The 25,894-nt window shown below is 42.1% G+C and overlaps 1 protein-coding gene across 1 annotated transcript; it reads left to right on the top strand.

Moving 5' to 3' along the window:
- The first annotated feature begins 1,795 nt into the window (after nucleotides 1-1,795).
- Nucleotides 1,796-24,886, top strand: LOC132828998 (procathepsin L-like). Its single transcript, XM_060846256.1, has 8 exons — nucleotides 1,796-1,825; nucleotides 6,233-6,374; nucleotides 7,867-7,989; nucleotides 13,443-13,595; nucleotides 16,823-17,038; nucleotides 17,164-17,329; nucleotides 20,641-20,746; nucleotides 23,895-24,886. Exons 2-8 carry the CDS (start codon nucleotides 6,234-6,236, stop codon nucleotides 24,013-24,015), a joined length of 1,026 nt encoding a protein of 341 aa, XP_060702239.1. The 5' UTR covers nucleotides 1,796-1,825; nucleotide 6,233; the 3' UTR covers nucleotides 24,016-24,886.
- Nucleotides 24,887-25,894: the final 1,008 nt, after the last annotated feature.

Raw genomic sequence — 25,894 nt, 5'->3', positions numbered from 1 at the left:
CATAGAAAAGTCAAGAGGGAGAGAGAAACTTACAATCAAGATCACCCAGGCTAATGCAATGAGAAACCTGGTCCCCCTGTTCATGGGCGTTTAATGCCTAATCAAGGGAGCAGACAACGGACATTGGCTCAGCAGGAAGCATTTCCCCTCCCCCACTCTTGCTTCAGAGTCCTCTCCTTCGCCCCCTAATTCCACTGCCAATGACACTTCTCCTTGCCCCTAATAACAAGCTGAAGCATTCAGCAAGCCCACTGTGGTCCCAACAGTGGCCTTATCTCCCTGCTGATGTTTGATTTAGTGACAGCTCTCTGTGGGGGTGGGGTTTCTATCAGACTAATGAACGTTAAGGATCCATTAGATACTACCAGCAAAACTAACGTCATCTACAAGATACCATGCAAGGACTGTAAAAAACACTCCATCGGACAAACTAGCAGGAAACTTGCCACCAGGATACATGAATATCAACTGACCACCAAAAGACACGACCCACTATCAATAGTTTCTATACATACAGACAAAGAAGGGCACCACTTTGCCTGGGACAGCGCACACATCCTAGGACAGGTGAAACAAAGACATGCACGAGAATTCGTAGAGGCGTGGCATTCTAACCAGAACTCCATCACCAGAACACATCGACTTAGATTCCATCTACCTTCCCTTGAAAAAAAGAACCAGAATTTACACAATCCACCTAAAGAAACCAAGACCAAAAATAGGGAGGCTTCACCGGAGACTCTCCCTGATGATGTTACCTAGTCTGGTGACGAAACATCTGAAAACCAACCTTCCAGTTCAGTGAGCTAACTTACAGATTTATCATCAACCTGAGCTACAAATCTTCTCAAAAATCACGAATATTTAATTGTCTCTTTCGACTCTGTTTTAATTAAATGGCACAAAATTTTTGAAGCTTCCATCATATTTATATGTCGAATTATTGTATCAAAGAGTTCAGTTATGTTTGAAAAGTGAACTCATGAATTTAAGTTCTACAGTTTTGAGAAAACCCAATGCATTGACTTTGTAAATTGCGAAGATGTGGAGATGCCAGTGTTGGAACGGGGTGTGGACAAAGTTAAAAATCACACAACACCAGGTTATAGTCCAACAGGTTTATTTAAAAGTACAAGCTTTCAGAAAGCTGCTTCTTTGTCAAGTAGCTTGTGGGGCAGGGTCATCAGACACAGAATTTATAGTAAAAGATCCAAGTGTTCGACAACTGATGTGATGTATTGAACAAACTTAGCTTGCTGTGAAGTCTTTAATCATTTCAAATGGCTTGCAGATTTTGATTCATTAATCTATAAAACTCAGAAGTTTTTAAAGTCACATTCCTGAGGTAACTTAAGGTTTTATAAAAGAAAGTGACATCTCAGCTCAGACAATTCATTAAAGGTGTGAGGCTAGATTCTGTCTGTATTCCAACCTTGAGTCAGACTGGTTCTATTTCCAAAATAGGAATTTATAAAATGTCACATGGACTGACTGCCTACAGATTGTGTGCTTTTTGAACAAAATAGAATGTATCTGCAAATACAAATCTGCAAATTCACCCCATATATGTATTTGCTACAAATATAAGAATGGTTAATCCCATTATCTATATCCAAGATATTGCTTTATTGTAAGAAAGCATTGTGACTTTAATGTTATTGCTGACAAAACAGTCTTTTACATTAAAGTAGTCCTTCTTGAACCTGTCAATCACATTCAAAAGGGGATGGTCCAAAACATTAAGGTATGGTATAAAATCACAGATCAGCTCACTCTGAGTACACTTCTTGAGGAAGACCAGACTAGAAGACGACAAACTGTTGAGGTAGGATGGCAATTGGGTGAATATATTCACCTCCTGTATTTTAAGACAAATAACATGCATGCTGACAGTAGAAGCAATTGGGAAGGTTTACTACTAGTTTAACAGAGAATGTAATGCACACAGTATAATGAGTGGGAACCATTCACTGATTTTTGGGGATGGTGAACTACCATGTGAATTAACTTGTTCGATGTTTTGTGCCACTCTGCTGATGGCTCTGTATAAACAGCTCATTATGACCTCCCTTTCGAGTTTCACAAAATTACTGCATTTTTTGCTGTAAGTTAAAGCTCGCGCTTACCAGGGGAAGGGCTGTTTTTAATGAGATGCGGGTTCTTATAATGGCATTCAATATCACTGGGCCAAAAAGAGGACAACTGAAACTGATAATTCTCCTTCTTTGCAGAAAGTAAATTGTTCTTTACTGATTTTTTGAACTGAATACGTTTGCACTTGCTATTATTCTGGACCTGACTTGACTCTTACTCACTTTCCTTCCTTTTCCATTGTCCCTCTGTTGTTTGGAGATCCTTAAATCTAATTGATTGAGGGGAGTTAAAATTGACCCAGATATTCCTATTTCCAACAAATAGTTTTTGAGCTGAAAAATAACTGGGAGACGTTAAGGAAAACAACCTATCCCCGCACACCCAACCATCTCCTGTAAGAAAAGAGAAACCTGGAAGAGCTATGAATACTGGAAGTCAGAAACAAAACCAAAATTGTTGGAAAACGTCAGCAGGTCTGGCAGCATCTGTGGAGAGAAAGCAAAGTTAATGTTTCGGATCCAGTGACCCTTCTTCCATTCAAGCACATTAACTCTGATCTCTCTCTACTGATGCTGCCAAATCTGCTGAGTTTTTCCAGTCATTTCTGGTTTAGTTTATGCCTTGTTTGATAAGTTTTGATGCGATCACAACAGCTGAAGCCCTGAGTGAGCACACTTGCTCCTGAGATATGGAATAACATCTGTAAGCAGGTTAATTTTAAAAATATCCAGAATGTACCAGTGAAACTTGAAAAGGAAATTAGAAGATCAAAAGGAGCCATGAACGAATAGTGGCAGGTGATAGAGTCAGAGAGATGTACAGCTCAGAAACAGACCCTTCGGTCCAACCCGTCCATGCCGACCAAATATCCCAACCCTGTCTAGCCAGCACCTGGCCCATTTCCATCCAAACCCTTCCTATTCTTATACCCATCCAAATGACTCTTAAGTTTGCAATTGTACCAGCCTCCACCACTTCCTTTGGAAGCTTATTCCATACACGCACCACCCTCTGTGTGAAAAAGTTGCCCCTTAGGTCTCTTTCATATCTTTCCCCTCTCACCCTTAACCTATACCCTCTATTCCTGGACTCCCCCACCTGAGGGAAAAGACTTTGTCTATTACCCTCTCCATGCCTCTCATAATTTTGTAAAGCTCTACAAGGTCACCCCTCAGCCTCCGATGCTCCAAGGAAAATAGCCCCAGCCTGTTCAGCCTCTCCCTATAGCTCAAATCCTCCAATCCTGGCAACATCCATGTAAATCTTTTCTGAACCCTTTCAAGTTTCACAACATCTTTCCGATAGGAAGGAGACCAGAATTGTATGCAATTTTCCAACAGTGGTCTAACCAATGTCCTGTACGGCCGCAACATGACCTCCCAACTCCTGTACTCAGTACTCTGGCCAATAAAGGAAAGCATACCAAACGCCTTCTTCACTCTCCTATCTACCTGTGACTCCACTTTCAAGGAGTTATGAACCTACACTCCAAGATCTCTTTGCTGAGCAACACTCCCTAGGACCTTACCATTAATCCTAAGTCATTTCACATGTATAGTAAAGATAAAAGGATAACTAGGAAAAGAGTGGGACCACAGTGGTAATTTGTGCATGGAACCAGAGAATGTTGGGAGCGTTCTAAATTAATACTTTTTGTCAATGTTCACTATCGAGAGGGACAATGGGATATAGAAATCATGGAGCAGGACTGTGATACACAAAGAAATTAGCACAGGGAGCAAGGAGGCTATCAATGGTCCAGCAGGCTTAAAAGCAGATCAATCTCCAGGATTGGGCTCAATGTATCCTAGTCTCTTGGGTGAGACAGTAGAGGAAAGAACAGGGTTATTGGCAGTAACTTTCAATTCCTCTTTAGCTACAAGAGAAATGCCAGAAGATTAGAGGAGAACCAATCCTGGTCCCATTATTTAAGAAGAATGCCAGCAATAAACCGGGAAACTTCAGGCTAGTTAGTGTTACCTCAGTGGTGGGGAAACTATTGGAAGTGATACAGAGGGACAGAATTAATTTGCTTTTGGAGAGACAAGGATTAATGAAGAACAGTCAGTATGGTTTTGTCGAGGGAGGTCATATCCAACCAAATTGAATTTTTGGAAGGGTAATCAGGTGTGTAGATGAGGGCAATGCTTTTGATGTTGTCTACCTGGAATTCAGCAAGGTTTTTGATAATGTCCCATGTGGGAGACTGATAGCCAAGGCAAAAGCTTACGGCATCCAAGCATCCATCATTGGCTGAGTGGCAGAAAGCAGAGGGTAATAGTCAAGGGGTGTTTTTGTGACTGGAAGCCTGTGTCCAATGGGCTACCTCAAGGGTCAGTGCTGGGGCCCTTAATATTTTGACATATATAAACAGATTAGATGTGAACGTAGGAGAGTTCATCAATAAGTTTGCAAATGATACTAGAGTGTGTGTGGTGATAGATTGGAGGACAGCCTGAGATTACAAGATGATATAGGTGGCTGGTCAGATGGGCTGATCAGCTGAAAATAGAATTCAATTCGGGTAAGTGTGAGGTTATGGGTAGGACAAATAAAGCCATGGAATAATTGACAAAGAGTAGAAGCCTGGGAACCACTGAGGATCAGAGAGACCTTGGCGCAAATGGTCCTTTATGGTAGTGGGACAGGTGGATAAAATAGTTAAAAGGCTCTTTATGATACTTACCTTTATTAGACAAGGCATAGAGTTTAAGAGCAGGGAGGTTATATTGGAACATAAAACATTAGCTATACCACAGTGAGAGTATTGTGTGCATTTCTGGAATCCACATTACAGGAGGATGTGATTTCACTGAAGAGGGTGGAGAGGTTTACTGGGATGCTGCCTGGGCTGGAGAGTTTCAATTATGAAGAGAGATTTTTTAGGCTGGTTTGTGTTCCCCTTGAGCAGAGGAGACTGACGGTGCACATGATTGAGGTATATAAACAAACATTGACAGGATAGACAGAAAGAAACTTCTCCCTATGGTGGCTCAGTGGTTAGCACTGCTGCCTCACAGTGCCAAGGACCCAGGTTCAATTCCCACCTCGGGCAACTGTCTGTGTGGAGTTTGCACATTCTCCCCGTGTCTGCATGGGTTTCCTCCGGGTGCTCCGGTTTCCTCCCACAGTCCAAAGCTGTGCAGATCAGGTGAATTGGCCATGCTAAATTGCCTGTAGTGTTAGGTGCATTAGTTCAGGGAATGGGTCTGGGTCGGTTGCTTTTCGGAGGGTTGATGTGGACTTGTTGGACTGAAAGGCCTGTTTCCACACTGTAGGGAATCTAATCTAATCTAATCAATGTTTGGGGGCATGACATAGATTGAAGGTAAGAGGCAGCAGGTTGAGAGGGAATGTGAGAAAAATGTTCTCATTCAGAGGGTGGTGGAGGCAGAACCACCTCTTAATGTTTAAGAAGTATTTATCTATACCTTGTAATGCCAAGCTGACAGAGCTATGAAATGGAAAATGGGATAATAATGGTCAGATGGTTGTTTTTGACTGGCATAGACTCAATGGCCAAAGGGTTTTTGTTTGTGCTGTAGACCTTTCACCAAAAAGTCTTCAAAATTGTAACTACTGTCAAGGTTTCTTCAATCTCTCATCACAAAAACAATCCTTCAATCCCAGTGATTAGGCAATTAGATGCCCAATGAACTTTCTGTATGGATAGCATATTCTTCCTTTCCAGGAGACCCAAGCTGTGCACAGTTATCCAGGTCCAGTCTCACAAAGACTCTCAACAATTACAACAAGACCTCACTACACCTCCCAACATGATGTTTATCTTTCCCAATCTTTCAGCATTTAAGAGTCTACCAAGGTGGATATTCAGTCCACCTGAATTTTCACTAAACTCTTTACATTGAATTGATGCCAGACCTGTCTGTGGTCTATTTTCTCCCAATATTGTCTCTCTATCCTTTTCCTGCTTCCCTCTTGCCTTGACACTGTGGCTGCCATCTGCCCGTTGTCTTTCCCTAACTGTTCCAAATTGAATGGTGATTTCTACAGAGGGGGAGATTGAAAGGAACCACAAGCAATGTAACATCCTAGTTTTAAAATGTAATTGGTTCAGATGCAGATTTCACAAATTCTGTGTTTACTGAAAATAAGGTTGAAGGTTTTGTTCCATCAGAATGCCCATCATGAGGTGCTCTCTGTTTGTGGACTGGGTTTTGGTCTCCATCTTGGCTGCAGCCACTGTTTCCACATTTGATTCAACATTGGATGAAGCCTGGATCAACTGGAAATCATTGCATGGGAAGCAATATAAAATGGTAAGAGCTGGGCAACTGCAGTTCCACTGGGCAATTCAAAGCAGAAGTCGTTTCTCAAGTTTTAAATTGTTTCAGAAAGGCCTCTCTTTTGTAGTAAAACTGGTTTGTGTTCCCCAGGAAATGGCTCTATTTGCTTCCTCTTTTATATCGAAGACTTCTCTTCAGTAATTCTTAACTCTGTATAAAATAAACTGAGAATTAGAATTCTTAATCTACTTTCTCATGCTTTGTTTCAATTTTGCCCTTTGTAACTCTCACACATCACTTCTAATTGCTCTTTCTTCTTCACCTCCTCTCTTTTTTCCTTTTTTGTTCTTTCTTACTCAAAATTATTTGTTCACTCCTCTTTATCTTACCTCCCTCCTCCTTTCTAGTATTTCAAAGTGCTGGTGTGATGATAATAATTTATTTATCTTTTCATTTGTCCTGATTAATTCAATTGTTTCCATTGTGCTTAATGCATGCCTTCCCCTGCTCCTGGGATTCTTAATTCAAAAACACTGACTTCTTATAATATTAGTTGGAAATTGACAAAGAGACAGTTGACGATGGTGAACGTGTGCAAATTCTAAAAAAACCTATTATGGTGTTGGGCAGTTGATTTCCAATCTAGATAACACATATTTTAACCTGTGCAGCTCCTCTATACAAATGTCATATCAATTCTGGTCACCACATTATGAGAAGGATCTGATTCTTTGGACAGAGTACAGAAGAAGTTCATCAGGATGTTGCCTGGTATGAGGGATTTTAGCTGTGAAGAAAGGTTGGCTAAACTGGGTTTGTTTTCGCTGGAATGCAGCAAGTTGAGGGCGACCTGAAAGAAGTTTATAAGATTGTAAATGGTATGGATATAGTGGAAAGTATGAGGCTTTTTCTCAGGGCAGAGGGGTCAATTACTAGGGGACACAGGTTCAAGGTGCAGGGGGACGTTTAAAAGAGATGTGTGAGGTGAGTTTTTCGCACAGAATGGTGAGTGGAACGCATTGCCAGTGGAAGTGGAGGTATACACAATAGCAGATTTCAAGAAATCTGGATGAATACATGTAGAGGAAGGGAATAGAGGAATGCAGATCCTGTAAGTGAAGACAGTTTTAATATGGAAGGGCAAAATGTGTCGGTGCAGGCTTGGAGGGCTGAATGGTCTGTTCCTGCACTGCATTGTTCTTTGTTCTGTGTTGTTTGTTCTTTGTTCTGTGTTCTGAAAGTTTTTCATCAATTCTAAAAAATTGGTTTAAAAATAATATTTTTTGGGTTTCCAAAACCTACCTGTGCAAAGCTTGATGTATATTCACTGTTTGTAATTGATTAATCGCCTGTGTTCCAGTCATCTGCATCTACCTGAATCGTGATTGTTTGTGTCTGAATAATCTTTACTGCCTGTGAGCTGGAGCCCATCAGTTCATGGTCAGTGTTCAGTTGTAGCACTGTCTTTGTACTCAGTGACAATAACAGCTGGGTCTTCAACTGACTTGATGTAACCTTTTTTCAGGCTGAGGAGGCCTACAGAAGAGCATTATGGGAGGACACTGTGAGATACATTGAACGGCACAACATGGAGTATGCAATGGGAAAGCACACATTCACTGTGGGAATGAACCAGTTTGGAGATCTGGTCAGTATAAATATGTTTGGGATCTGTCGTGACTGGTCACTGAACAAACACTTCACCTTGATATATGGTTTCATTAGTTAGTATCACTGAAAGCCGCTAGCTGTCAGGCCTAAGGTTTTATTCAAAAGAAAGTCACATCTGAGCTCAGACAATGCATTAAAGGTGTGAGGTTAGAGTTTTTCTGTGTTCTGTAGTCAGACCGGTTCTATTTCCAAAGTAGAATTTTCTAAAATGTCACGTGCACTGACTGCCTACAGATTGCGTGCTTTTGGAACAAAATAGAATGTATCTGCAAATACAAATCTGCAAATGCAAATTCACCCCATAGATTTCTGAGTGTGTGTGTGTGTGTGTGTAAGGGAGAGAGGGAGTGAGAGAATGTACGTGTTTGTGTGTGGGAGAGAGGGAGAGAGTGTGAATGTGCACGTGTGAGAGGGTGTGCACATGAGTGTGAGTTTGGGTGTTTGTATGAGAGAGGCTCTGCATGAGTGTGTGAGTGTGATTGTGTGTGAAAGTGTGTGTGTGTATGTGTGCTTGTGTATGTGTGTGTGTCTGAGAGTGTCTCATGTAGTGGGGTGACTTGTAGTGAGACATGAACCTAAGGTCCCAGTTGAGGCCATGGGTACCAAACTTAGCTATAAGCCTCTGCTCAGAGACTCTACATTGTTGCCTATCCCGAAGTCTGCCTTGGAGGACAGTCACCCAAAGATCTGAGGCTGAATGTCCCTGATTGCTATAGACCTCCTGATAAGGAGGGAACATCCCTGTCTGGCGATTGTTTTTTGGTGTCCATTCATCCATAGTTGTAGCTTCTGCTTTGTGTTGCCAATGTACCATGCTTCAGGGCATCCTTGCCTGCAGTGTATGAGAGAGACAACGTGGGCCAAGTCACATAAGTACCTGCTGGCTAAATTGAGGGGGTGGTGGGAGTCGGGTGGTGTCCCCACAAGTAATGATGGTATCTGTGGCAACACTCTGACATGTCTTTCAGTGATTGCCTTGACAGGGTTGTACAGTTGATGTTGTCCTGAAGGCTGGGCAGTTTGCTGTGAACAATGTTCTGTTTAAGGTGGGTTTAAAAGTGAGAATTGGAGGTGCAAGGAAGATCTTGGTGAGGTGCTCATTCTCAATGATACTGGGTTCTTGTCACTCTACAGGTGACCCCACTACACTATACATTCTCACACACACTCTTACACATGATCACACTCACACACTCATGCAGAACTTGTCTCATAAACACGCTGTTTGACACACACATACTCACAGCCCCACACTCACATTTACGCATTCACCCCCTCACAGGCATATACTCACACTTGCGCATACATTCTCACACACATGGACACACACACACGTACACACTCTCTACCCTCACTCTCTCTCTCTCCCCCTCACATACACAAATAAGTCGCTGGGGTGAATTTGTATTTGTAGATACACTCATTTTGTTCAAAACCCACATAATCTGAAGGAAGTCAGTCCATGTGACATTTTATAAATTGCTACTTTGGAAATGGAGCTCCAGTCTGACTCAGGGTTGGAATACAGACAGACTCTAACCTCACACCTTTGATGCATTGTCTGAGCTGAGATATCACCTTTATTTTTAAATAAAACCTGAAGTTACCCTGGGAATGTGACTTGAAAGAAGTTCTGGGATTTACATATTAATGAATCGAAACCTGCAACCCAATTCTAAGTGATTAAAGACTTAACAGCAAACCAGGTTTGTTTAATACATTGCATCAGTTGTGTGTGACTTTGATCTTTAACTATAAATTCTGTGTCCGATGATCCTGACTCATTACGAACCAGATGAAGAGCAGTGCTCCGAAAGCTAGTGCTTCCAAATAAACCTGATGGACTATAACCTGGTAATTTGTAATTTTATCCACCCCAGTCCAACTCTGGCATCTCCACATCATAGTTAACATAGGAAATGTAGGATCCATAATCATCTTTACAAGTTAACATACAGAAACCACAGCACCCCTGCAATCCAACCATTTACCATGTAATGTTCCTCACACCTCTCTTCTAGCTTTAGCAATCAATCCTTTTCCTTTCTCCAATCGACCCTAAGAACATAAAGTATAGGAGAAAGATGTATTTGGAAAGGCAAGGACTGATTAGGGATAGTAAACATGGCTTTGTGCATGGGAAACTATGTCTCTCAAACTTGATTGAGTTTTTGAGGAAGTAACAAAGAAGATTGATGAGGGCAGAATGGTAGATGTCATCTGTATGGACTTCAGTAAGGCGCTCGACAAGGTTCCCCACGGGAGACTGATTAGTAAGGTGAGATCTCACGGAATACAGGGAGATCTAACCATTTAGAAACAGAACTGGCTCAAAGGTAGAAGACAGAGGGTGGTGTTGGAATGTTGTTTTTCAGACTGGAGGCCTGTGACCAGTGGAGTACCACAAGGATTGGTGCTGGGTCCTCTACTTTTTGTCATTTACATAAATGATTTGGATGCGAGCATAAGCGGTACAGTTACTAAGTTTGCAGATGACATCAAAATTGGAAGTGTAGTGGACAGCGAAGAGGATTACCTCCGCTTACAACAGGATCTGGACTAGATGGGCCAATGGGCTGGGAAGTGGCAGATGGAGATTAACTCAGATAAATACGAGGTGCTGCAATTTGGGAAAGCAAATCTTAGCATGACTTATATACCTAATGGTATGGTCCTAGGGAGTGTTGCTGAACCAAGAGACCTTGGAGTGCAGGTTCATAGCTCCTTGAAAGTGGAGTCACAGGTAGATAGGATAGTGAAGAAGGCGTTTGGTATGCTTTTCTTTATTGGTCACAGTATTGAGTACAGGAGTTGGGAGGTCATGTTGCGACTGTACAGGACATTGGTTAGGCCACTGTTGGAATATTGTGTGCAATTCTGGTCTCCTTCCTATCAGAAAGATGTTGTAAAACTTGAAAGGGTTCAGAAAAGGTTTACAAGGATGTTGCCAGGGTTGGAAGATTTGAGCTTTAGGGAGAAGCTGAACAGGCTGGGGCTGTTTTCCGTGGACCTTCGAAGGCTGAGGGGTGATCTTATAGAGGTTTACAAAATTATGAGGGGCATGGATAGGGTAAATAGACAAAGTCTTTTCCCTGGGGTCGGGGAGTCCAAAACTACAGGGCATAGGTTTAGGGTGAGAGGGGAAAGATATAAAAGAGACCTATGGGGCAACTTTTTCACACAGAGGGTGGTACATGTATGGAATGAGCTGTCAGAAGAAATGGTGGAGGCCGGTACAATTGTAACATTTAAGAGGCATTTGGATGGGTATATGAATAGGGAGGGTTTGGAGGGATATGGGCCAAGTGCTGGCAGGTGGGACTAGATTGGATTGGAATATTTGGTTGGCATGGACGGTTTGGACCGAAGGGTCTGTTTCCATGCTGTGCATCTCTATGACTCTATTAGTCCATTCAGCCCATTGAGTCTGCTCCATCATTCAATCATGGCTGGTATTTAATTCAAACCAACCAACTCCCACAGCTACCTGGACTATACCACCTCCTATCTCACCTCATATAAAAATGATCCCTCACTCCCAATTCCTCTGCCTTCACCATACCTGCTCCCAGGAGGAGCCATTCTACTCCAGGACATCCCAAATGCTCGCCTATTTCAAGGATGCCCAATTCCACTTCCACATGATCAGTAATGCCCTCCAGTGCATCTCCTCTACTTCCTGCACCTCCGCCCTTGAAACCCATCCCTCCAACAGCAAAAAGGATAGAACCCCCTTGATCCTCACATTCCACCCACTCATCTCCGGATGCAGAACATTATCCTCCGCTATGTTCGCAACCTATAGTCAGAACGCACCACCAAAAATATATTTCCCTGCCCAGCCCTATCTATGTTCCATAGGGACCATTCTCCCTGTGTCTCCCTTGTTAGGATCATGCTCCCCACTAACCTACCCTCCACACCCGGCACCTCACCTTGCCGCCGCAAAGCCTGCGCTCATACCTCCGTCCAAGGCCCTAAAGGATCATTTCATATCTGGCAGAGATTGTCCTGCACGTCCTCCTATCTCAATTACTGCAAGTGTTGTTCGCGATGTGGTCTCCTCTCCATATGAGCATCTCAGGAAACATCTCTGGTCTGCACACACCAACCAACCCTGCCACCTTATGACCAACCACTTCAATTCCACCTCTCCCAAAGGACATGTAAGTTCTGGGCCTCCTCCACTGCCAAATCAATGCCATCTGCTGACTGGAGGAGGAAGACCACATCTTCAACCTTGGGACCCTACAATCTCATGGCATCAACATTGACATGACGAGTTTCCAAATCTCTCCTCCTCTCACCTCATCCCTGATCCAACCCTCCAACTCAGCAAACTCTCTTGACCTGATCAACTGTCCATGTTCCTTGCCACCGATCCACTCCACCCTCCCCACCAACCTGTCACAATCATCTCCTACCTGCATCCACCTATCACTACCTTTCCACCAGCCTCCCTTTCATCCCCCTATTTATACCTCAGCACCACAACCCCCACACACAATCCTGATGAAACACTTATGCTCAAAACATTGACTCTCCTGCTACTTGGATGCTTCCTGACCTGCTGTGCTTTTCCAGCACCACACTTTTCACATCTGACTCTCCAGCATCTGCAGTCTTCACTTTCTCCTGTTAGTTTCCCACTCCTGTTCTCCTGCCTACTCTCTGTAACCATTGATTCCCTTACTAATCAATAATCCATCTCTGTCTTAAATACATTCAATGACTTGGATCCACAGCCTCTGTGGTAATGATTCACTACCTCTAGCTGAAAGAATGTCTCCTCCTCTCAGTTCGGCAGGGTAGTCATTTGTATAGGTCCAGTCAATGGACCTGGGATTCCTCCTCCCACTGTGCACCCAACCCAGGAACACAAGCAAGGACTTCATTCTCTCAGCAATCTGTGTCAGACAGTCATACAGATGTTCAGCACAGAAACAGACCCTTTGGTCCAACTCATCCGTGCTGACCGGATATCCCAACCTAATTTAGTCCCATTTGCCAGCATTTGTCCCATGTCCCTCTAAACCCTTCCTTTTCATCTATCCATCCAGATGCCTCTTAAATGTTGCAATTGACCCAGCCTCCACCACTTCCTCTGGCAGCTCATTTTATCTTTAATTTTTCCTACCAAAATGCACCAGCTCACACTGACCCGTACAGAAATGAATGTGCCAGGTGGATGCTTAATTTGCAAGTTTGTTAATGGTTAATTATATCATATTGCCACCTACATGAATATAAGCCAATTCATCCAGTTTGGTGTGATCAGCAAAGTTTGAATTTGTACTTTCAATTTTAGATTCCAGATTATTCACATAAATATTGATTCTTGTGGGACAACTTCCCAAATGATGGATACTCCTATTCCATGATTTCTGATACTTGTAATCGATTAATGACCTTTTGTCTTGATTTTTCTAGACCTCGGAGGAGTTCAATCAGCGTTTCAATGGATTTAAAGAAAAGGAGATTGATCACACAACGTGTGAACTTTTTGCAGCAGGGAATCATGTTAAATTGCCTCAAAGCGTTGACTGGAGAACAAAGGGTTTTGTTACTGAAGTGAAGGACCAGGTGAGATTGAACAAACTTCATATAAATCTTACTCAATATCCATGTAGAAAATCTGAAATCTATGTTATTAGCTCAACATGGAATACAATGGCAAGGAAATGCGTAAAGAAACTAAACAAAAGCAGCAAATTCAATGTGGTAAATTGAAGATTGTGTTTCTAAACCTTTTTCACAGGGAAGGAGACAAATTCCAATGTTCCTTCTCTCTCGGACGTGTATTGTAGATGTGTATTTGGGTCTGGAAAAGGAGGGGAAGGTTAGAGTAAGGGATAAGGAATGACTTGCTCCATCCTAGGGTTTATGATTTGGAGATGCCATTCTTGGACTGGGGTGTATAAAGTTAAAAACCACACAACACCAGGTTATACTTCACCAGGTTTAATTGGAAGCACTAACTTTCAGAGTGGCTGCTCCTTCATCAGGTGGTTGTGGTGTATAAGATTGTAAGACACGGAATTTACAGCAAAAGTTAGTGTGATGTAACTGAAATTACACATTGAAAATGTCCTGGATTGCTTGTTAAGTCTCTTATCCGTTGGAATGACCATGTTAGTTTCAGTTCTTTCGTATGTAAATCGCAAAACGTTTTTTTAAAAAGTTACATTCTCAAGTGAACTTTAACAATTGGTGTCAGCCCAGATAATATATTGAAGGTGTGAGCTCCCCGTGTGATGCTGTCTGTGCCACAATGTTTAGACTGATTCTTATCTAAAAAATGAATTTACAGAAACTTACATGGATTCATTCAGTTTTAGAGCAAAGTAAAATGTAACTCTGCAAGTACAAACTCACCCCACAAACATAATGCGTCTGGTGCATGTGGGTGTTGTGTGTGGCGTTGGGGGGGGTGGGGGGGGGGTTGTATGTGAATATCTGTGAGAGACTGTATGCATGTGTGTGAGTGTAAAGTGTTAGAAATCTGTGAGAGGGTGCATGTATGAGTGTGGGAGTGTATGAGAGAGTCTACATCAGTGTGTGTGTCTGTAGGAGTACGAGACTGTATGCATGTGTGTGAGTATAAAGTGTTATAAATCTATGAGAGGGTGCATGTGTGAGTGTGGGAGTGTATGAGAGAGTCTACATCAGTGTGTGTGTCTGTAGGAGTGCCTGTGTGTGTGTTTAGAGCAATGGTGGTCACCTGTAGTGTGACATGAACCCAAGGTCCCAGTTGAGGCCCTCCCTATGAGTAACGAACTTAGCTATCAGCTTCTGCTTGGCCACTTTTCATTGCTGCCTGACCCAAAGTCCGCCTTGGACTACAACCTGGTGTTATGTGATTTTTAACAATTTCACAAAAGGATGTGTAGAAATGAAATGTAGTGCCATCTGGTGGCCAGGAAGAAGATCTGCAATTGTTGCAGTCAGATCTGTGGGCCCCAGGCTGGTATTCACAAACCAATACATTAAAATGTCTGAGCAGAATTCAGACAAGAAGAGTAATGGAGGTATACTCGAGGTGTCAGTTGATAGACACCCTGGAAAAAGTTTGACATGCACGATTAATGAAGGACAAGTCGAATCCTGTTTGGGTCTGATCCTCTTGTTGGAGCACTGTTATAAGATTTACTTTGCTTATTGACTCCTCCCTCTTGCACAGCTCAAAACTAAATGTTGAAACAGAAGCTAAATACCATGGATGCTGAAAATCTTAAGTTAAAAATGAAAAAAATTCTAAAGCGTTCAGCACATCACCCAGCAGCTACAGGGCAGTTAACACTTCAGATCAATAACTTTTTCCAGTTATGTCTGGAAAATGTTCTGTCTCCTGAATGCTCCATGCTAATTTTTTTCCCTCTTCATAGGTACTGCCAGACTTGCTGAGTGTTTGCACCAGGTTCTGTTTATTTCAAAACCAACAGTTGTCTATTTCAAATAGTTAAAGAGTATTACAGTTAAGAATAATTTAAAATTAAGTCTTTGTGCTTTAATTCATGTGATTTGTGGCTGACTTCAGAAAGTCTGTGACCAGCGGAGGTTCCTGTCTGTTGGGTGATCTTGCCAAGTCCCACCTCCCAGTGGTTGGAGACGCAGCAATATGTTTGGGCCATTTTTCACCTGAATGTAGGATTTCTTCTGGAAGTCACATTTGAGAAAGATTGACACAGAAATTGGCTTAGCTGAGCACGGGGTCTGGTTTGCCGTAGAGAGAGAGAGACACCTGCAGTTACTAATGTTAATAGAAGACTAGTTTTTTCCGACTGCCACGTTAACAGGTGAGTAGAGTTTTACAGACTGTTACTGAACGAGCTTTCCCCAGACTAAAACATGACCATCCAAAGTTGGTTAAATTGTTCAGGAGCCAGGGGTTTTGTTCTCATGACTGTGCTCCTGGGTGAATCACTTTAGTTCACGAGATAGTTTCTATACTAACACTACTGACACTTATCCATTGGTATGAGATAAATGACCCCGTTTGTGCCTCTTACAGCACATTAAGTTCAAATAACACTCTGTTCCGAAATTGCCATCTCATCTGTTGGTCTTTTTTTATGTCTGTGGACTGCAAGGTCACAGTGCAAAGTGTGTCACATGGGAGAATCATATAACCTCTGTTCTGGTTACAGCTGATTGAAACTTTCCCTCCTTTTATTGTGGTGAGGATTTCCCTCTTATTTCTGGTCTCTGACTAAAGTGGAACAATTATAAGACAAAGGACCCTCTGCACAAACTTGACACCTGAGGCATTTTTGGCAGAAGGGGATCGGTTAGTGCAGTTGGCTGGACAGCTGGTTTGCAATGCCGAATAATATTAACAGCTTGGGTTCACTTCAGCAATAGCTGAGGTTACCATGAAGTATTTTCCTCTCTATGTCTCCCCTTGCCTGAGGCCTGGTCACACTCAGATTAAACCATCTCTCTCTAACAAGGGAGCAGCCCCATGGTCTGATAAAACTAGGACAACTTTACCTTTACCTTGGCACAGTCCGATCCTTGAAATGTACACAATAAAAAGGATTTGATGTGAGAATGGTCTAATGAAAAAGCTTATTCTAGTAGCAGGCTGTATCACAGGTTTATTTTGATATCATTTACAGCATATGGTTTGACAGAGAAAAACCCCAAAGCACTTTGTTGGATAAGATCAATTAAATGTGTGGTTTACAAGTGCCCCTCATGTGAGGGTTAAGAGGCCTGTCTGGATTAGAGCTTCCAACAGGTTAAATACATTATATGGTTTCTATGTAGATGATAACACAAATGTTTGTCTACTCTCTGTCATTATTCAGAGACAATGTGGCTCATGCTGGGCTTTCAGTGCAACTGGATCACTTGAAGGACAGCTTTTTAAGAGAACAGGAAAGCTGATTTCTCTGAGTGAGCAGAACTTGGTTGACTGTGATTGGGAAAGCTGTAGATGTTGTGGTGGACATCCATTTTATGCTTTGGATTACGTTAAAAAACATGGTATTACTACAGAATGTTCCTATCCCTACACAGCAAAGGTAAGCTTTAAATTAATTCATCCTTTTTTCAGAAGTAATTGAAATTGTATCTCATTACTTAATAAGTTGTCTCTTTTTAACTTAAATATTGAGGTGTGAATGTTTTGTTTTTTAATATACTTTAGAATGGTAAATGCCACTTTAACAGAAGTGATATTGTCACCTGTTGTACGTGTGTGAAATGCATTCAACAAAATTCTGAGCATCAACTCGCTGAAGCAGTGGCTCAGGTTGGGCCCATTTCTATTGCTATGGATGCAAGCCACAAATCTTTCCACCTTTATAAAAGTGGTAAGATACAAATTCATTCATTCTGTTCAAAAGTAAAGATTTTTCATATTCAATGTGTTGTCCATTTAGAAGATATTTGACATCATCGTTGTAAAAGCAAGACAAAGGTTCATGGGAATGTGTTGGAAATACAATTTATTATTAAAACTCAGAATGCCTTTATCAGTCAAAACACAAATCTCCCTTTTGTTCCCCCCAATTGGTGAAATATTCAGTCGGATTTCCCATGATTCAATGCTAAAGACACTGATGCTTTCAGTCTGCATTCATGACTTGGCCTCGACTTGGAGATGACTTGAAATGGAGTGAACAATCCAAATAATGGCTTGTTGTGGGTAAATCATCCCAAGTTGCTTTTAATTCAGCTACTTATTAGGAAATTACACAGGCAATCACGTACTGAAACAATGTTTTAAAGTTCATTCCATCTAGCAACCAAGATAAGATCCCTCAAGTAAGCAAGTTAATCCTCACAACCTGACTTGGTGACTATCTGATTAATGGTGGAATCTAGCCCGGATTCCAACTAAAAGTGTCTGTCTGTGGAAGTGCTCAAGGTTTGATCCTTGTACAGTGTTGTTCTTCAAAGGTCACTAAAGTGGAGTTCTGGAGTTTGATTTTTTTCACACATTTTCGTCCTTCAGTCTCTGTGGGCTCATATTAATGATTTTAAAAAAATGTTTTTTCATCCAAGTTACTGCAAGTCTGCAGCTTGCCTTATTATCAGAAGTAGCTTCTTTGTTCCTTGTTACATTTGGCGTTGACTGTCTGTTCGAAGACACAGCTTTCCTGTAGTTAACTCCTTCAATCCTTCTGCATGACAATCAGTTGCCCTTGTGACATAAAGTATCCAGTTTCTCAAGCAGGCACCAAAGCAGTTTTGTCAAAATAATCGTGACTCCCTCCTTTCCAAGACATGATGAACTCGTGTATAAGTTTGTCCTTGTCCTTTATCAGTTTAATCCAGTTGGATTTATTGCTGATTCTTTCCAGACATAAGTTTATCTTTTGTTGACTCATTCCATCCTCGCACAGTTATTAAAGTTCTGAAGTCAATAAGACTTAAAGAGGACATGGGTTAAAATGAAAGAGAGAAACGGGCAGATGCAACAAAACACACAAAAAGCATTTTCTTTGGAAGAATGAGCAGAGATCACTGATACACAATAATGCCATTTTACAGGGGAGAAAGTAACAGAGACTTAGCGCATTTTGTCTGTTAATTTTGAAGATGGCAGACAGGTTTAAAAAAAAAGATGATAAGCACATCACAACCCTGAGCTTTATGAATAAAGGTATAAATATGATGAGATGAAAGGAGACTTTGTCTGTGATGCATGTCAGATTAATTCTACAAGCAAGGGCCAGGTCAAATATAATAAGTTTAGAGAGAAAATGAAGAGGGAAGTAAAATTGCCAAAGACAGAATGAGAATAGAATTGCAGTTAACATCATAGAGTCATAGAGATGTACAGCACGGAAACAGACCCTTCAATCCAACCCATCCATGCTGACCAGATATCCTAACCTAATCTAGTCCCATTTACCAGCATTTAGCCCATATCCTTCCAAACCCTTCTTAGTCATAGACCCATGCAGATGCCTTTTAAATGCTGCAGTTGTACCAGCCTCCACCACTTCCTCTGGCAGACTGCACACACCACCTTCTACATGAAACGTTAGCCATTAGATCCCTTTTATATCGTTCCCCTCTCACCCTAAACCTATGCCCTCAAGTTTTGGATTCCCCCCACCCCCCCACAACCCCAGGGAAAACACATTGTCTATTTACCCAATCCATGCCCCTCATGATTTTATAAATCTCTATAAGGTCACCTGACAGATTCTGACGCTCCAGGGAAAACAGACCCACCCTATTCAACCTCTCCCTATAGCTCAAATCCTCCAATCCTGGCAACATCCTTGTGAATTTTTTCTGAACCCTTTCAAATTTCACAATATCCTTTCGATAGGAAAGAGACCAGAATTGCACGCAATATTCCAACAGTGGCCTAACCAATGACCTGTACACCTGCAACATGACCTTCCAACTCCTGTACTCAATACTCTGACCAATAAAGGGAAGCATACCAAACACCTTTTTCACTAGCCTATCTACCTGTGACTCTCCTTTCAAGGAGCTATGAACCTGCACTCCAAGGTCTCTCTGTTCAGCTACACCCCCTAGGACCTTACCAGGAAGTATATAAGTCCTGCTCTGACTTGCTTTTCCAAAATGCAGCACCTCACATTTATCAAAATTAAACTCCAGCTGCCACACATCAGCTCATTGACCCATCTGATCAAGATCCCGTTTACTATGAGGTAAGCTTCTTCAATGTCTACTGCACCTCCAAGTTTGGTGTTGTCATCTGCAAACTTACTAACTATACCTCCCATGTTCACATCCAAATCATTTATATTAATGATAAAAAGTAGTGGACGCAGTACCGATCCTTGTGGCACTCCATTGGTCACAGCCTTCCAGTCTGTAAGGCAACCCTCTACCACCACCCTCTGTTTTCTACCTTTGAGCTAATTCTGTATCCAAATGGCTAGTTCTCCATGTTTTCCATCAGATCTCACCTTGGTAACCCATCTCCCATAGAGAACCTTGTCGACGGACTTGCTGAAGTCCATGTAGATCACATCCACCACTCTGCTATCATCAATCCTCTTTGTTACTTCTTCAAAAAACTCAATCAAGTTTGTGAGACATGATTTCCCACACACAAAGCCGTGCTGACTATCCCTCATCAGTCCTTGCCTTTCCAAATTCACGTGAATATTGTCCCTCAGGATTCTCTCTAACAACTTGCCCACTGCTAATACCAGTCTGTAGAACCCTGGCTTTTCCTAACCACCTTTCTTAAATAGCGGGACCACATAAGCCAACCTCCAGGCTTTCAGCACCTCACCTGTGTCTATCGATGATACAAATATCTCAGCAAGGAGCCCAGCAATAAGTAAACCTAAGAATTTTTAGCGAACATATAAAGCAAGTGGTAAGACATGTTAGTTATAAACAAAAGGATGTCATCTGATGAAACTCCTAACACAAATTTACCAATCTTAGACACTGCCCTTTCCTGACTAATTACTGACAGATCCCAAAAAGGATCAGTCGAGTTAACCACAGACAATTTAATTCAGCTCCAGTTAGGAGATCAGAATGTTCTATTTGATTGTTATCTTATCAGTTACTCTGTGACTTCCATGTCCTTTGATGTAAAGGTTCAAAGCCTGGGAATTTTCTGAAACGTGTTTAAAATTAATTTCTTGCACAGATAATATATTTGTACACTTTGCAGGTATTTATTATGAGCCAAAATGCAACAGCACAAATCTTAATCATGCAATGCTAGTGGTTGGATATCAAGACGATAAACAGGGGAATTATTGGATTGTTAAAAACAGGTAAACTCATAAAAATATTCAGAAACACATAAATGTGTATTAATTCTCACTGTGTTTAACTTACCTACAATTACATTTTTCTTTTGAAATATTGTATCTCATTGAGTCATAGAAAGGTTTATAGAATCATGCAGCAGAGGAGCAGGCCCTTTGGCCCTCCATGTCTACACTGACCACCACACACCAAACTACACTGATCCCATTTATCTGCTCTTGGTCCATAGCCGACTATGCCCTGGTATTTTGAGTGCGTATCCAGATGTTTCTTAAATATTGTAAGACTACCTGCCTTCACCTCCCTCTCGGGCAGCACATTCCATTCTTCTACCACACGTCGGATGATTTTTCTTTTTACAGATGTCCCCTAAACTACTTATTCCTTAAACATTTTGCTATCTGGTCTTAGAAATGTCTGCCATGAGGAAAAGGTTCTCACAATCTGCCCTGTCTGTGTCTGTCATAATTTTCTATATCTCAATCAGATCTCCCTCAGCCTCCTTCGCTCCAAGGAAAACAAACCCAGTCTCTCCTCATAACTGAGGCTTTCCATCCCAGGCCCCATCCTGGTGAATCTCCTCTGCACCTTTTCCAGTGCAATCACATCCCTCTGATGGTGTGGTGAGCAGAACTGCACTCAGTGTTCCACCTGTAGCCTAATAAATGGTTTATAGGGAGGAACCATATCTGTACAGGTTTTGGAGTTTAATGTTTTCAGTGTGGGTTAGCACCAGGACTGCACAGTGTGTGTTGTTACCTTGCTTCCTCATTTTCCTGTTCAACTCCATAATTTGTGACTTCCCCTCTTGCCCTAAACCATCCATCGAACTTCCAGCGATTATCCAAGCCAACCCGAGCCGTAACAGCCAGTGGTTCACTCGGAGAGAAAGGTTCATATTTCAAGTGCAACATGACTTAGTTGCTCTTTTTAATTGTTGACAGAGGGAGAAAGTGAGTGGACTGGATGGTAAGGGTGCATAAATCAAAAGATAAAAGCTGGTAAAGGAGGGATTGAGATACAAAATCAGTCTAATGATAGGTGTGAATTGAAGGAAATAGGTTAGTCCTGTTGAGAACAAAGACAATGACACACAAACAAGACATGGGGGTGGGGGTGGGTGTTGGGGAAGGAAGTGGTGCAGTGGAGGTCGAATCAAAATGGAGGTCGGTGTTCACACCTTGAAGTTGAATTCAATGTTGAGTCCTGAAGGCTGTAAAGTGCTTAAGTGGAAAATAAGGTGTCGTTCCTCACTGCAGCAAATCTGAGATGAAGATATTACCATGGGAGCAGCATGGTGTATTCAAATGGTAAGGAACGAGAAAATCAAGATCATCGCAGCCTGCTTTTAGTTTGGCCGATGTTGAGCAAACCATATTGTGAGCAGTGAACACAGTCGGGTAGATTGGAAGAAGTACAAGTGAATTGCTGCTTCATCTGGAAGGTGTGTTTGGGGCCTTGGACAGGGAGTAGGTAAAAAGACAATGTTATACCTTCAGTGATGGCATGGGAGTGTGCCAGGGCAGGGGAGAGTGTGGTGACATGGGATAGGAGGGCTAGGAGTAACGGAAAGGGGCAGATTGGTCCCAGTGGAATGCTGACAGTGAAGGGGAGGGGAAGGTGTGTTTGGTGGTGGTATCCTGCTGGAGGTGGTGGAAATGGCAGAGGATGATCGTTGGAATGTAGAATCTAGTGGGATGGAAAGGGAGAACAAGGAGAATTCTGTCATTGTTCTGGGAAGGAGGGGAAGAGGTGAGGACAGAAGTGTAGGAGATGAGTCGGCCCCAGTGGAGAAAATCCTTTGTTGACCTGTTGGAGCCACCATCTCGCTCAGACCCCACCACCTGCACCTAAAGTACTACTGCCTTTCATCTCCCATACTACCCACCTCTCTCTCTCTCTCCAGGAGAAAACTATCCGCAGCAGGGGAGAAGACTCAAGGAATTCGGTAGATTTCCTGACATTAAGCCCCACCCTAAAGTCCCCCATAGACTGCACGGCCATTACCACTGCCTTTCATCTCCCATACTACCCACCTCTCACTCTCTCTCCAGGAGAAAACTATCCACAACAGGGCTGAATGGTTCAAGGAATGCGGGATATTTCCTGACATTAAGCCCCACCCTAAAGTCCCCCATAGGCTGTACGGCTGTTCCAGTGTCCCATGCACTATGATTGGCATTAACAAACCGATCATGGCATTACCTTCTGATTCCCAAGATTACGACTGCACTTCGATCTCAAAGGCCTATGCAGCTGGAAAGAAAATTCAAAGGACTGCTGTCTTCCCTATCTCTTTATAAGGAGAGGATGCTTCTGTGACCATCCCAAGCAGCTGACCATGACCAAGCCCCTCAACTGGTATCAGAGGTTGTCTGAGGTTTCATGCAGAGACCCCCCGACTGACTGAAAGTGGTCACCTTCCAGACTGAGACTGCTGACAACCCTGACAATCTGCTCTGTGTGTGTTTGTCTGTGTCTGTGTGTCTGTGTGTGTGTGTCTGTGTGTGTGTGTGTGTGTCTGTGTGTGCATGTGCTAAATCAGACAGCAGTACTGTGAGCCTTGTACCTCCACATCCAGGGAGGCTCAGAGTCAGTGAGCACTAAGAGAGTCCTTTTAAGATTCCACCTGATGGTTTTTTTGCAATTCATTGAAATGTTGTACCAAATCTCGATGGATTTCAATTGGACTTCCTGTCCATTTGTTTTAATGACTGAAGAGAGACCATGTGGCTCAATTGATCTCCTTTTGATATTCCAGTTGGGGGAAGATGAGGTCGATCCAAATTGAAAGCCAATGTTACTCAATGCTGCTTTGCAAAAGTAGGTTTGGTAAATCTGATTCAGTATCAAACTTGTATCAAACTCTCTTCACATCCTGATATCAGTTGCCACCGTTTACAAGAGCAACCAGGGTGTATAAGCATCTACCTGCTCCAACCCTGAGCTGCTTCTTCTGAACATTGTGTCACAATGAGAACAACAAGGCCCAGGCAGACACTCGAGTGATGCACTGAGCGCGAGTGCTACTCAATGTCCAGCTTTGCTCTTTGGGAAAACAGTAATCTGATGTTGAAACGTTCAGTTAGTTAAATGTTCTGTTTAAAGGTGTGTTTGAGTGGAAATCTAACATAGTGCTCTCTTACATTTTAGTCATGGAACAGGCTGGGGCATGAAAGGCTATATCAAAATGGCCAAGGACAGGGACAATCACTGTGGAATCGCCGAAGATGCAGTTTACCCTGAGATGGAAATCTCAAAGTGCCGACGCTAACACTGGATAAAACCAACCAAAAAGAATCAATTGCTTGCCTAGTGTTGCTGAGTTTCTGTCTACTCTTTATTAGTATCTGTCTTGCTGCATCTCTACATTGATAATGCTGCTTTAATCACTTCTGGATGTTCCAAAAGGCTTTGATTAATGAAGGATAGTCACAGTTGGAGTGTGAGAAAACATACCATCTAATTTGCATAAAAAACATAATCATGATATTAACTGCCCAATAATCTGTTTTATTCAGAAAACATGATGTGAGGAAAACCTGTAAGTCCTTCTCTGAATACTGTCATGGGACTTTGTATCTTCATCTGAAAAAGTTTCCATTTAACAGCGAACCTGGAAGTGAACATGTCTAATCCTGCACTACTCTTGTAGGAGCTGCAATTATATGATCAAATCTTGAAATCAAATTTGACCTTCTGACTTTCTGCTTTAAAAATAACAACATTATCTCCTTGACGATAGTGATAAGGCACTGACCTGTACAGAGGAACCTCAATTATCCAAAGGACACGGGTGGGGAGTAATTTGTTCGGTTAATCAAATTCCAGATAACCAAATACCAGATTATATAGTTCAGCCAAGCATCGGGACCTTGTAACATTGCTGGACATTCCAATATTTGGATAATCGAATGCTGGATAACCGAGGTTTCTCTGGAAATGTTTTATTGGTAAAGAGGGTGAAAATCTGTTTTCAATAAATGAAACATAATAAATGCATGTGCTTGAATAGTAAGATAAACAGCAAGGCCATTGCCCGTTGTGCACAGTAACAGGGAATGACTGCATTGTCTAACATTCAGGTAATGGCCTGAAGATGTTATTTGTGCAAAGCATTGGATATAAAGTGTGACAGCAATCAATTTGTGGGTCTTGGTTTTCTCTTCAACATTGGATTGTTCACAAAATGCAACAAATAGTTTTTCAGCAAATCAGCCTACGTTGCTTATTCCCCAGGAGAGGCATAGTTCTAATTTCATCCAAATAGTTCCATATTCCGACATCCCATTTCACTCAACCCACCAGCTAACCACTTCTGGAATGTTAACATGCCAAACCCAGAATTTGTTGCACTCAACAACTTCACAACCTTCACCTTAAGCATTTGCCTGTTCTAATGTAGTTGTGCATCTATGTCCATTTTGTCCCCATCTTCACGATTATAAACACAAAATTACTGAATAATCTTCAATATCACAATATAAACTGATCCAATTTTTCAAGTCATTCTGTGCACACATATTCTTACACAGCAGGTAGTACCCAATCTATTATTTCAACATCCTTCCTGAGGGTGGAAGGCACTGTTACATAGAATTAACCCAACTATGTTTATTGGAAGTAGCTTCAGTTCCATTCCAGCACAAGTATTTCTGGTGTTCCCTGAGGGTCTTCCTTGGCTTTTCCCCCTCTGCCACCTATTTCTAATCTATTTGAATCCCCATGGTGATAACATTGACAAACACTGTTAAATTCCACTTATACACTGAAGCAACTCAATGTACCTCAGCAGAATGTTTCCCAATCCCACCACTGTCTTTAACTTGTCAGATTTATTGCAATACTAGAAGACAGAGCTATCCTCCAGCTAAATATTGTGATGTCCAAAATATTGCGGGTTCTGCCACAATCTTGAATTCAGAGCCACCAATTCCTTCCCTCTCCCTGACGACTGTGAAACCAAACTGCACTCTTCTCAATCCAGGTGTTGTATTTGACTCCAAGCTGAGCTTTTGCCTGCACATATGTGCTAAGCTCTGTGCTCCTATTGCCTCTGCCTGACTCACCCAATTGAGCTTCTGCTCATCTGCTGAGACTGTCATCCATGTCTGTGCCTTCTGGTTTGTACTGTTCCAGCACACTCATGGCTA

This window comes from Hemiscyllium ocellatum, chromosome 28 (assembly GCF_020745735.1).
Source record: "Hemiscyllium ocellatum isolate sHemOce1 chromosome 28, sHemOce1.pat.X.cur, whole genome shotgun sequence".
Classification (NCBI taxonomy): Eukaryota; Metazoa; Chordata; class Chondrichthyes; order Orectolobiformes; family Hemiscylliidae; genus Hemiscyllium; species Hemiscyllium ocellatum.
The sequence above is the reverse complement of the archived record's forward strand: the minus strand, read 5'-3'. Positions and strand labels throughout refer to the sequence as shown.

What these genes read in the sequence shown, in the direction of transcription:
- LOC132828998 (XM_060846256.1), top strand. Translation starts at nt 6,234, where the DNA reads ATGCCCATCATGAGGTGCTCTCTGTTTGTGGACTGGGTTTTGGTCTCC. An exon ending in TGAACCAGTTTGGAGATCTG is followed by an intron (nt 7,990 to 13,442) that starts GTCAGTATAAAT and finishes TGATTTTTCTAG; the next exon opens with ACCTCGGAGGAGTTCAATCA. An exon ending in CCTATCCCTACACAGCAAAG is followed by an intron (nt 17,039 to 17,163) that starts GTAAGCTTTAAA and finishes AATATACTTTAG; the next exon opens with AATGGTAAATGCCACTTTAA.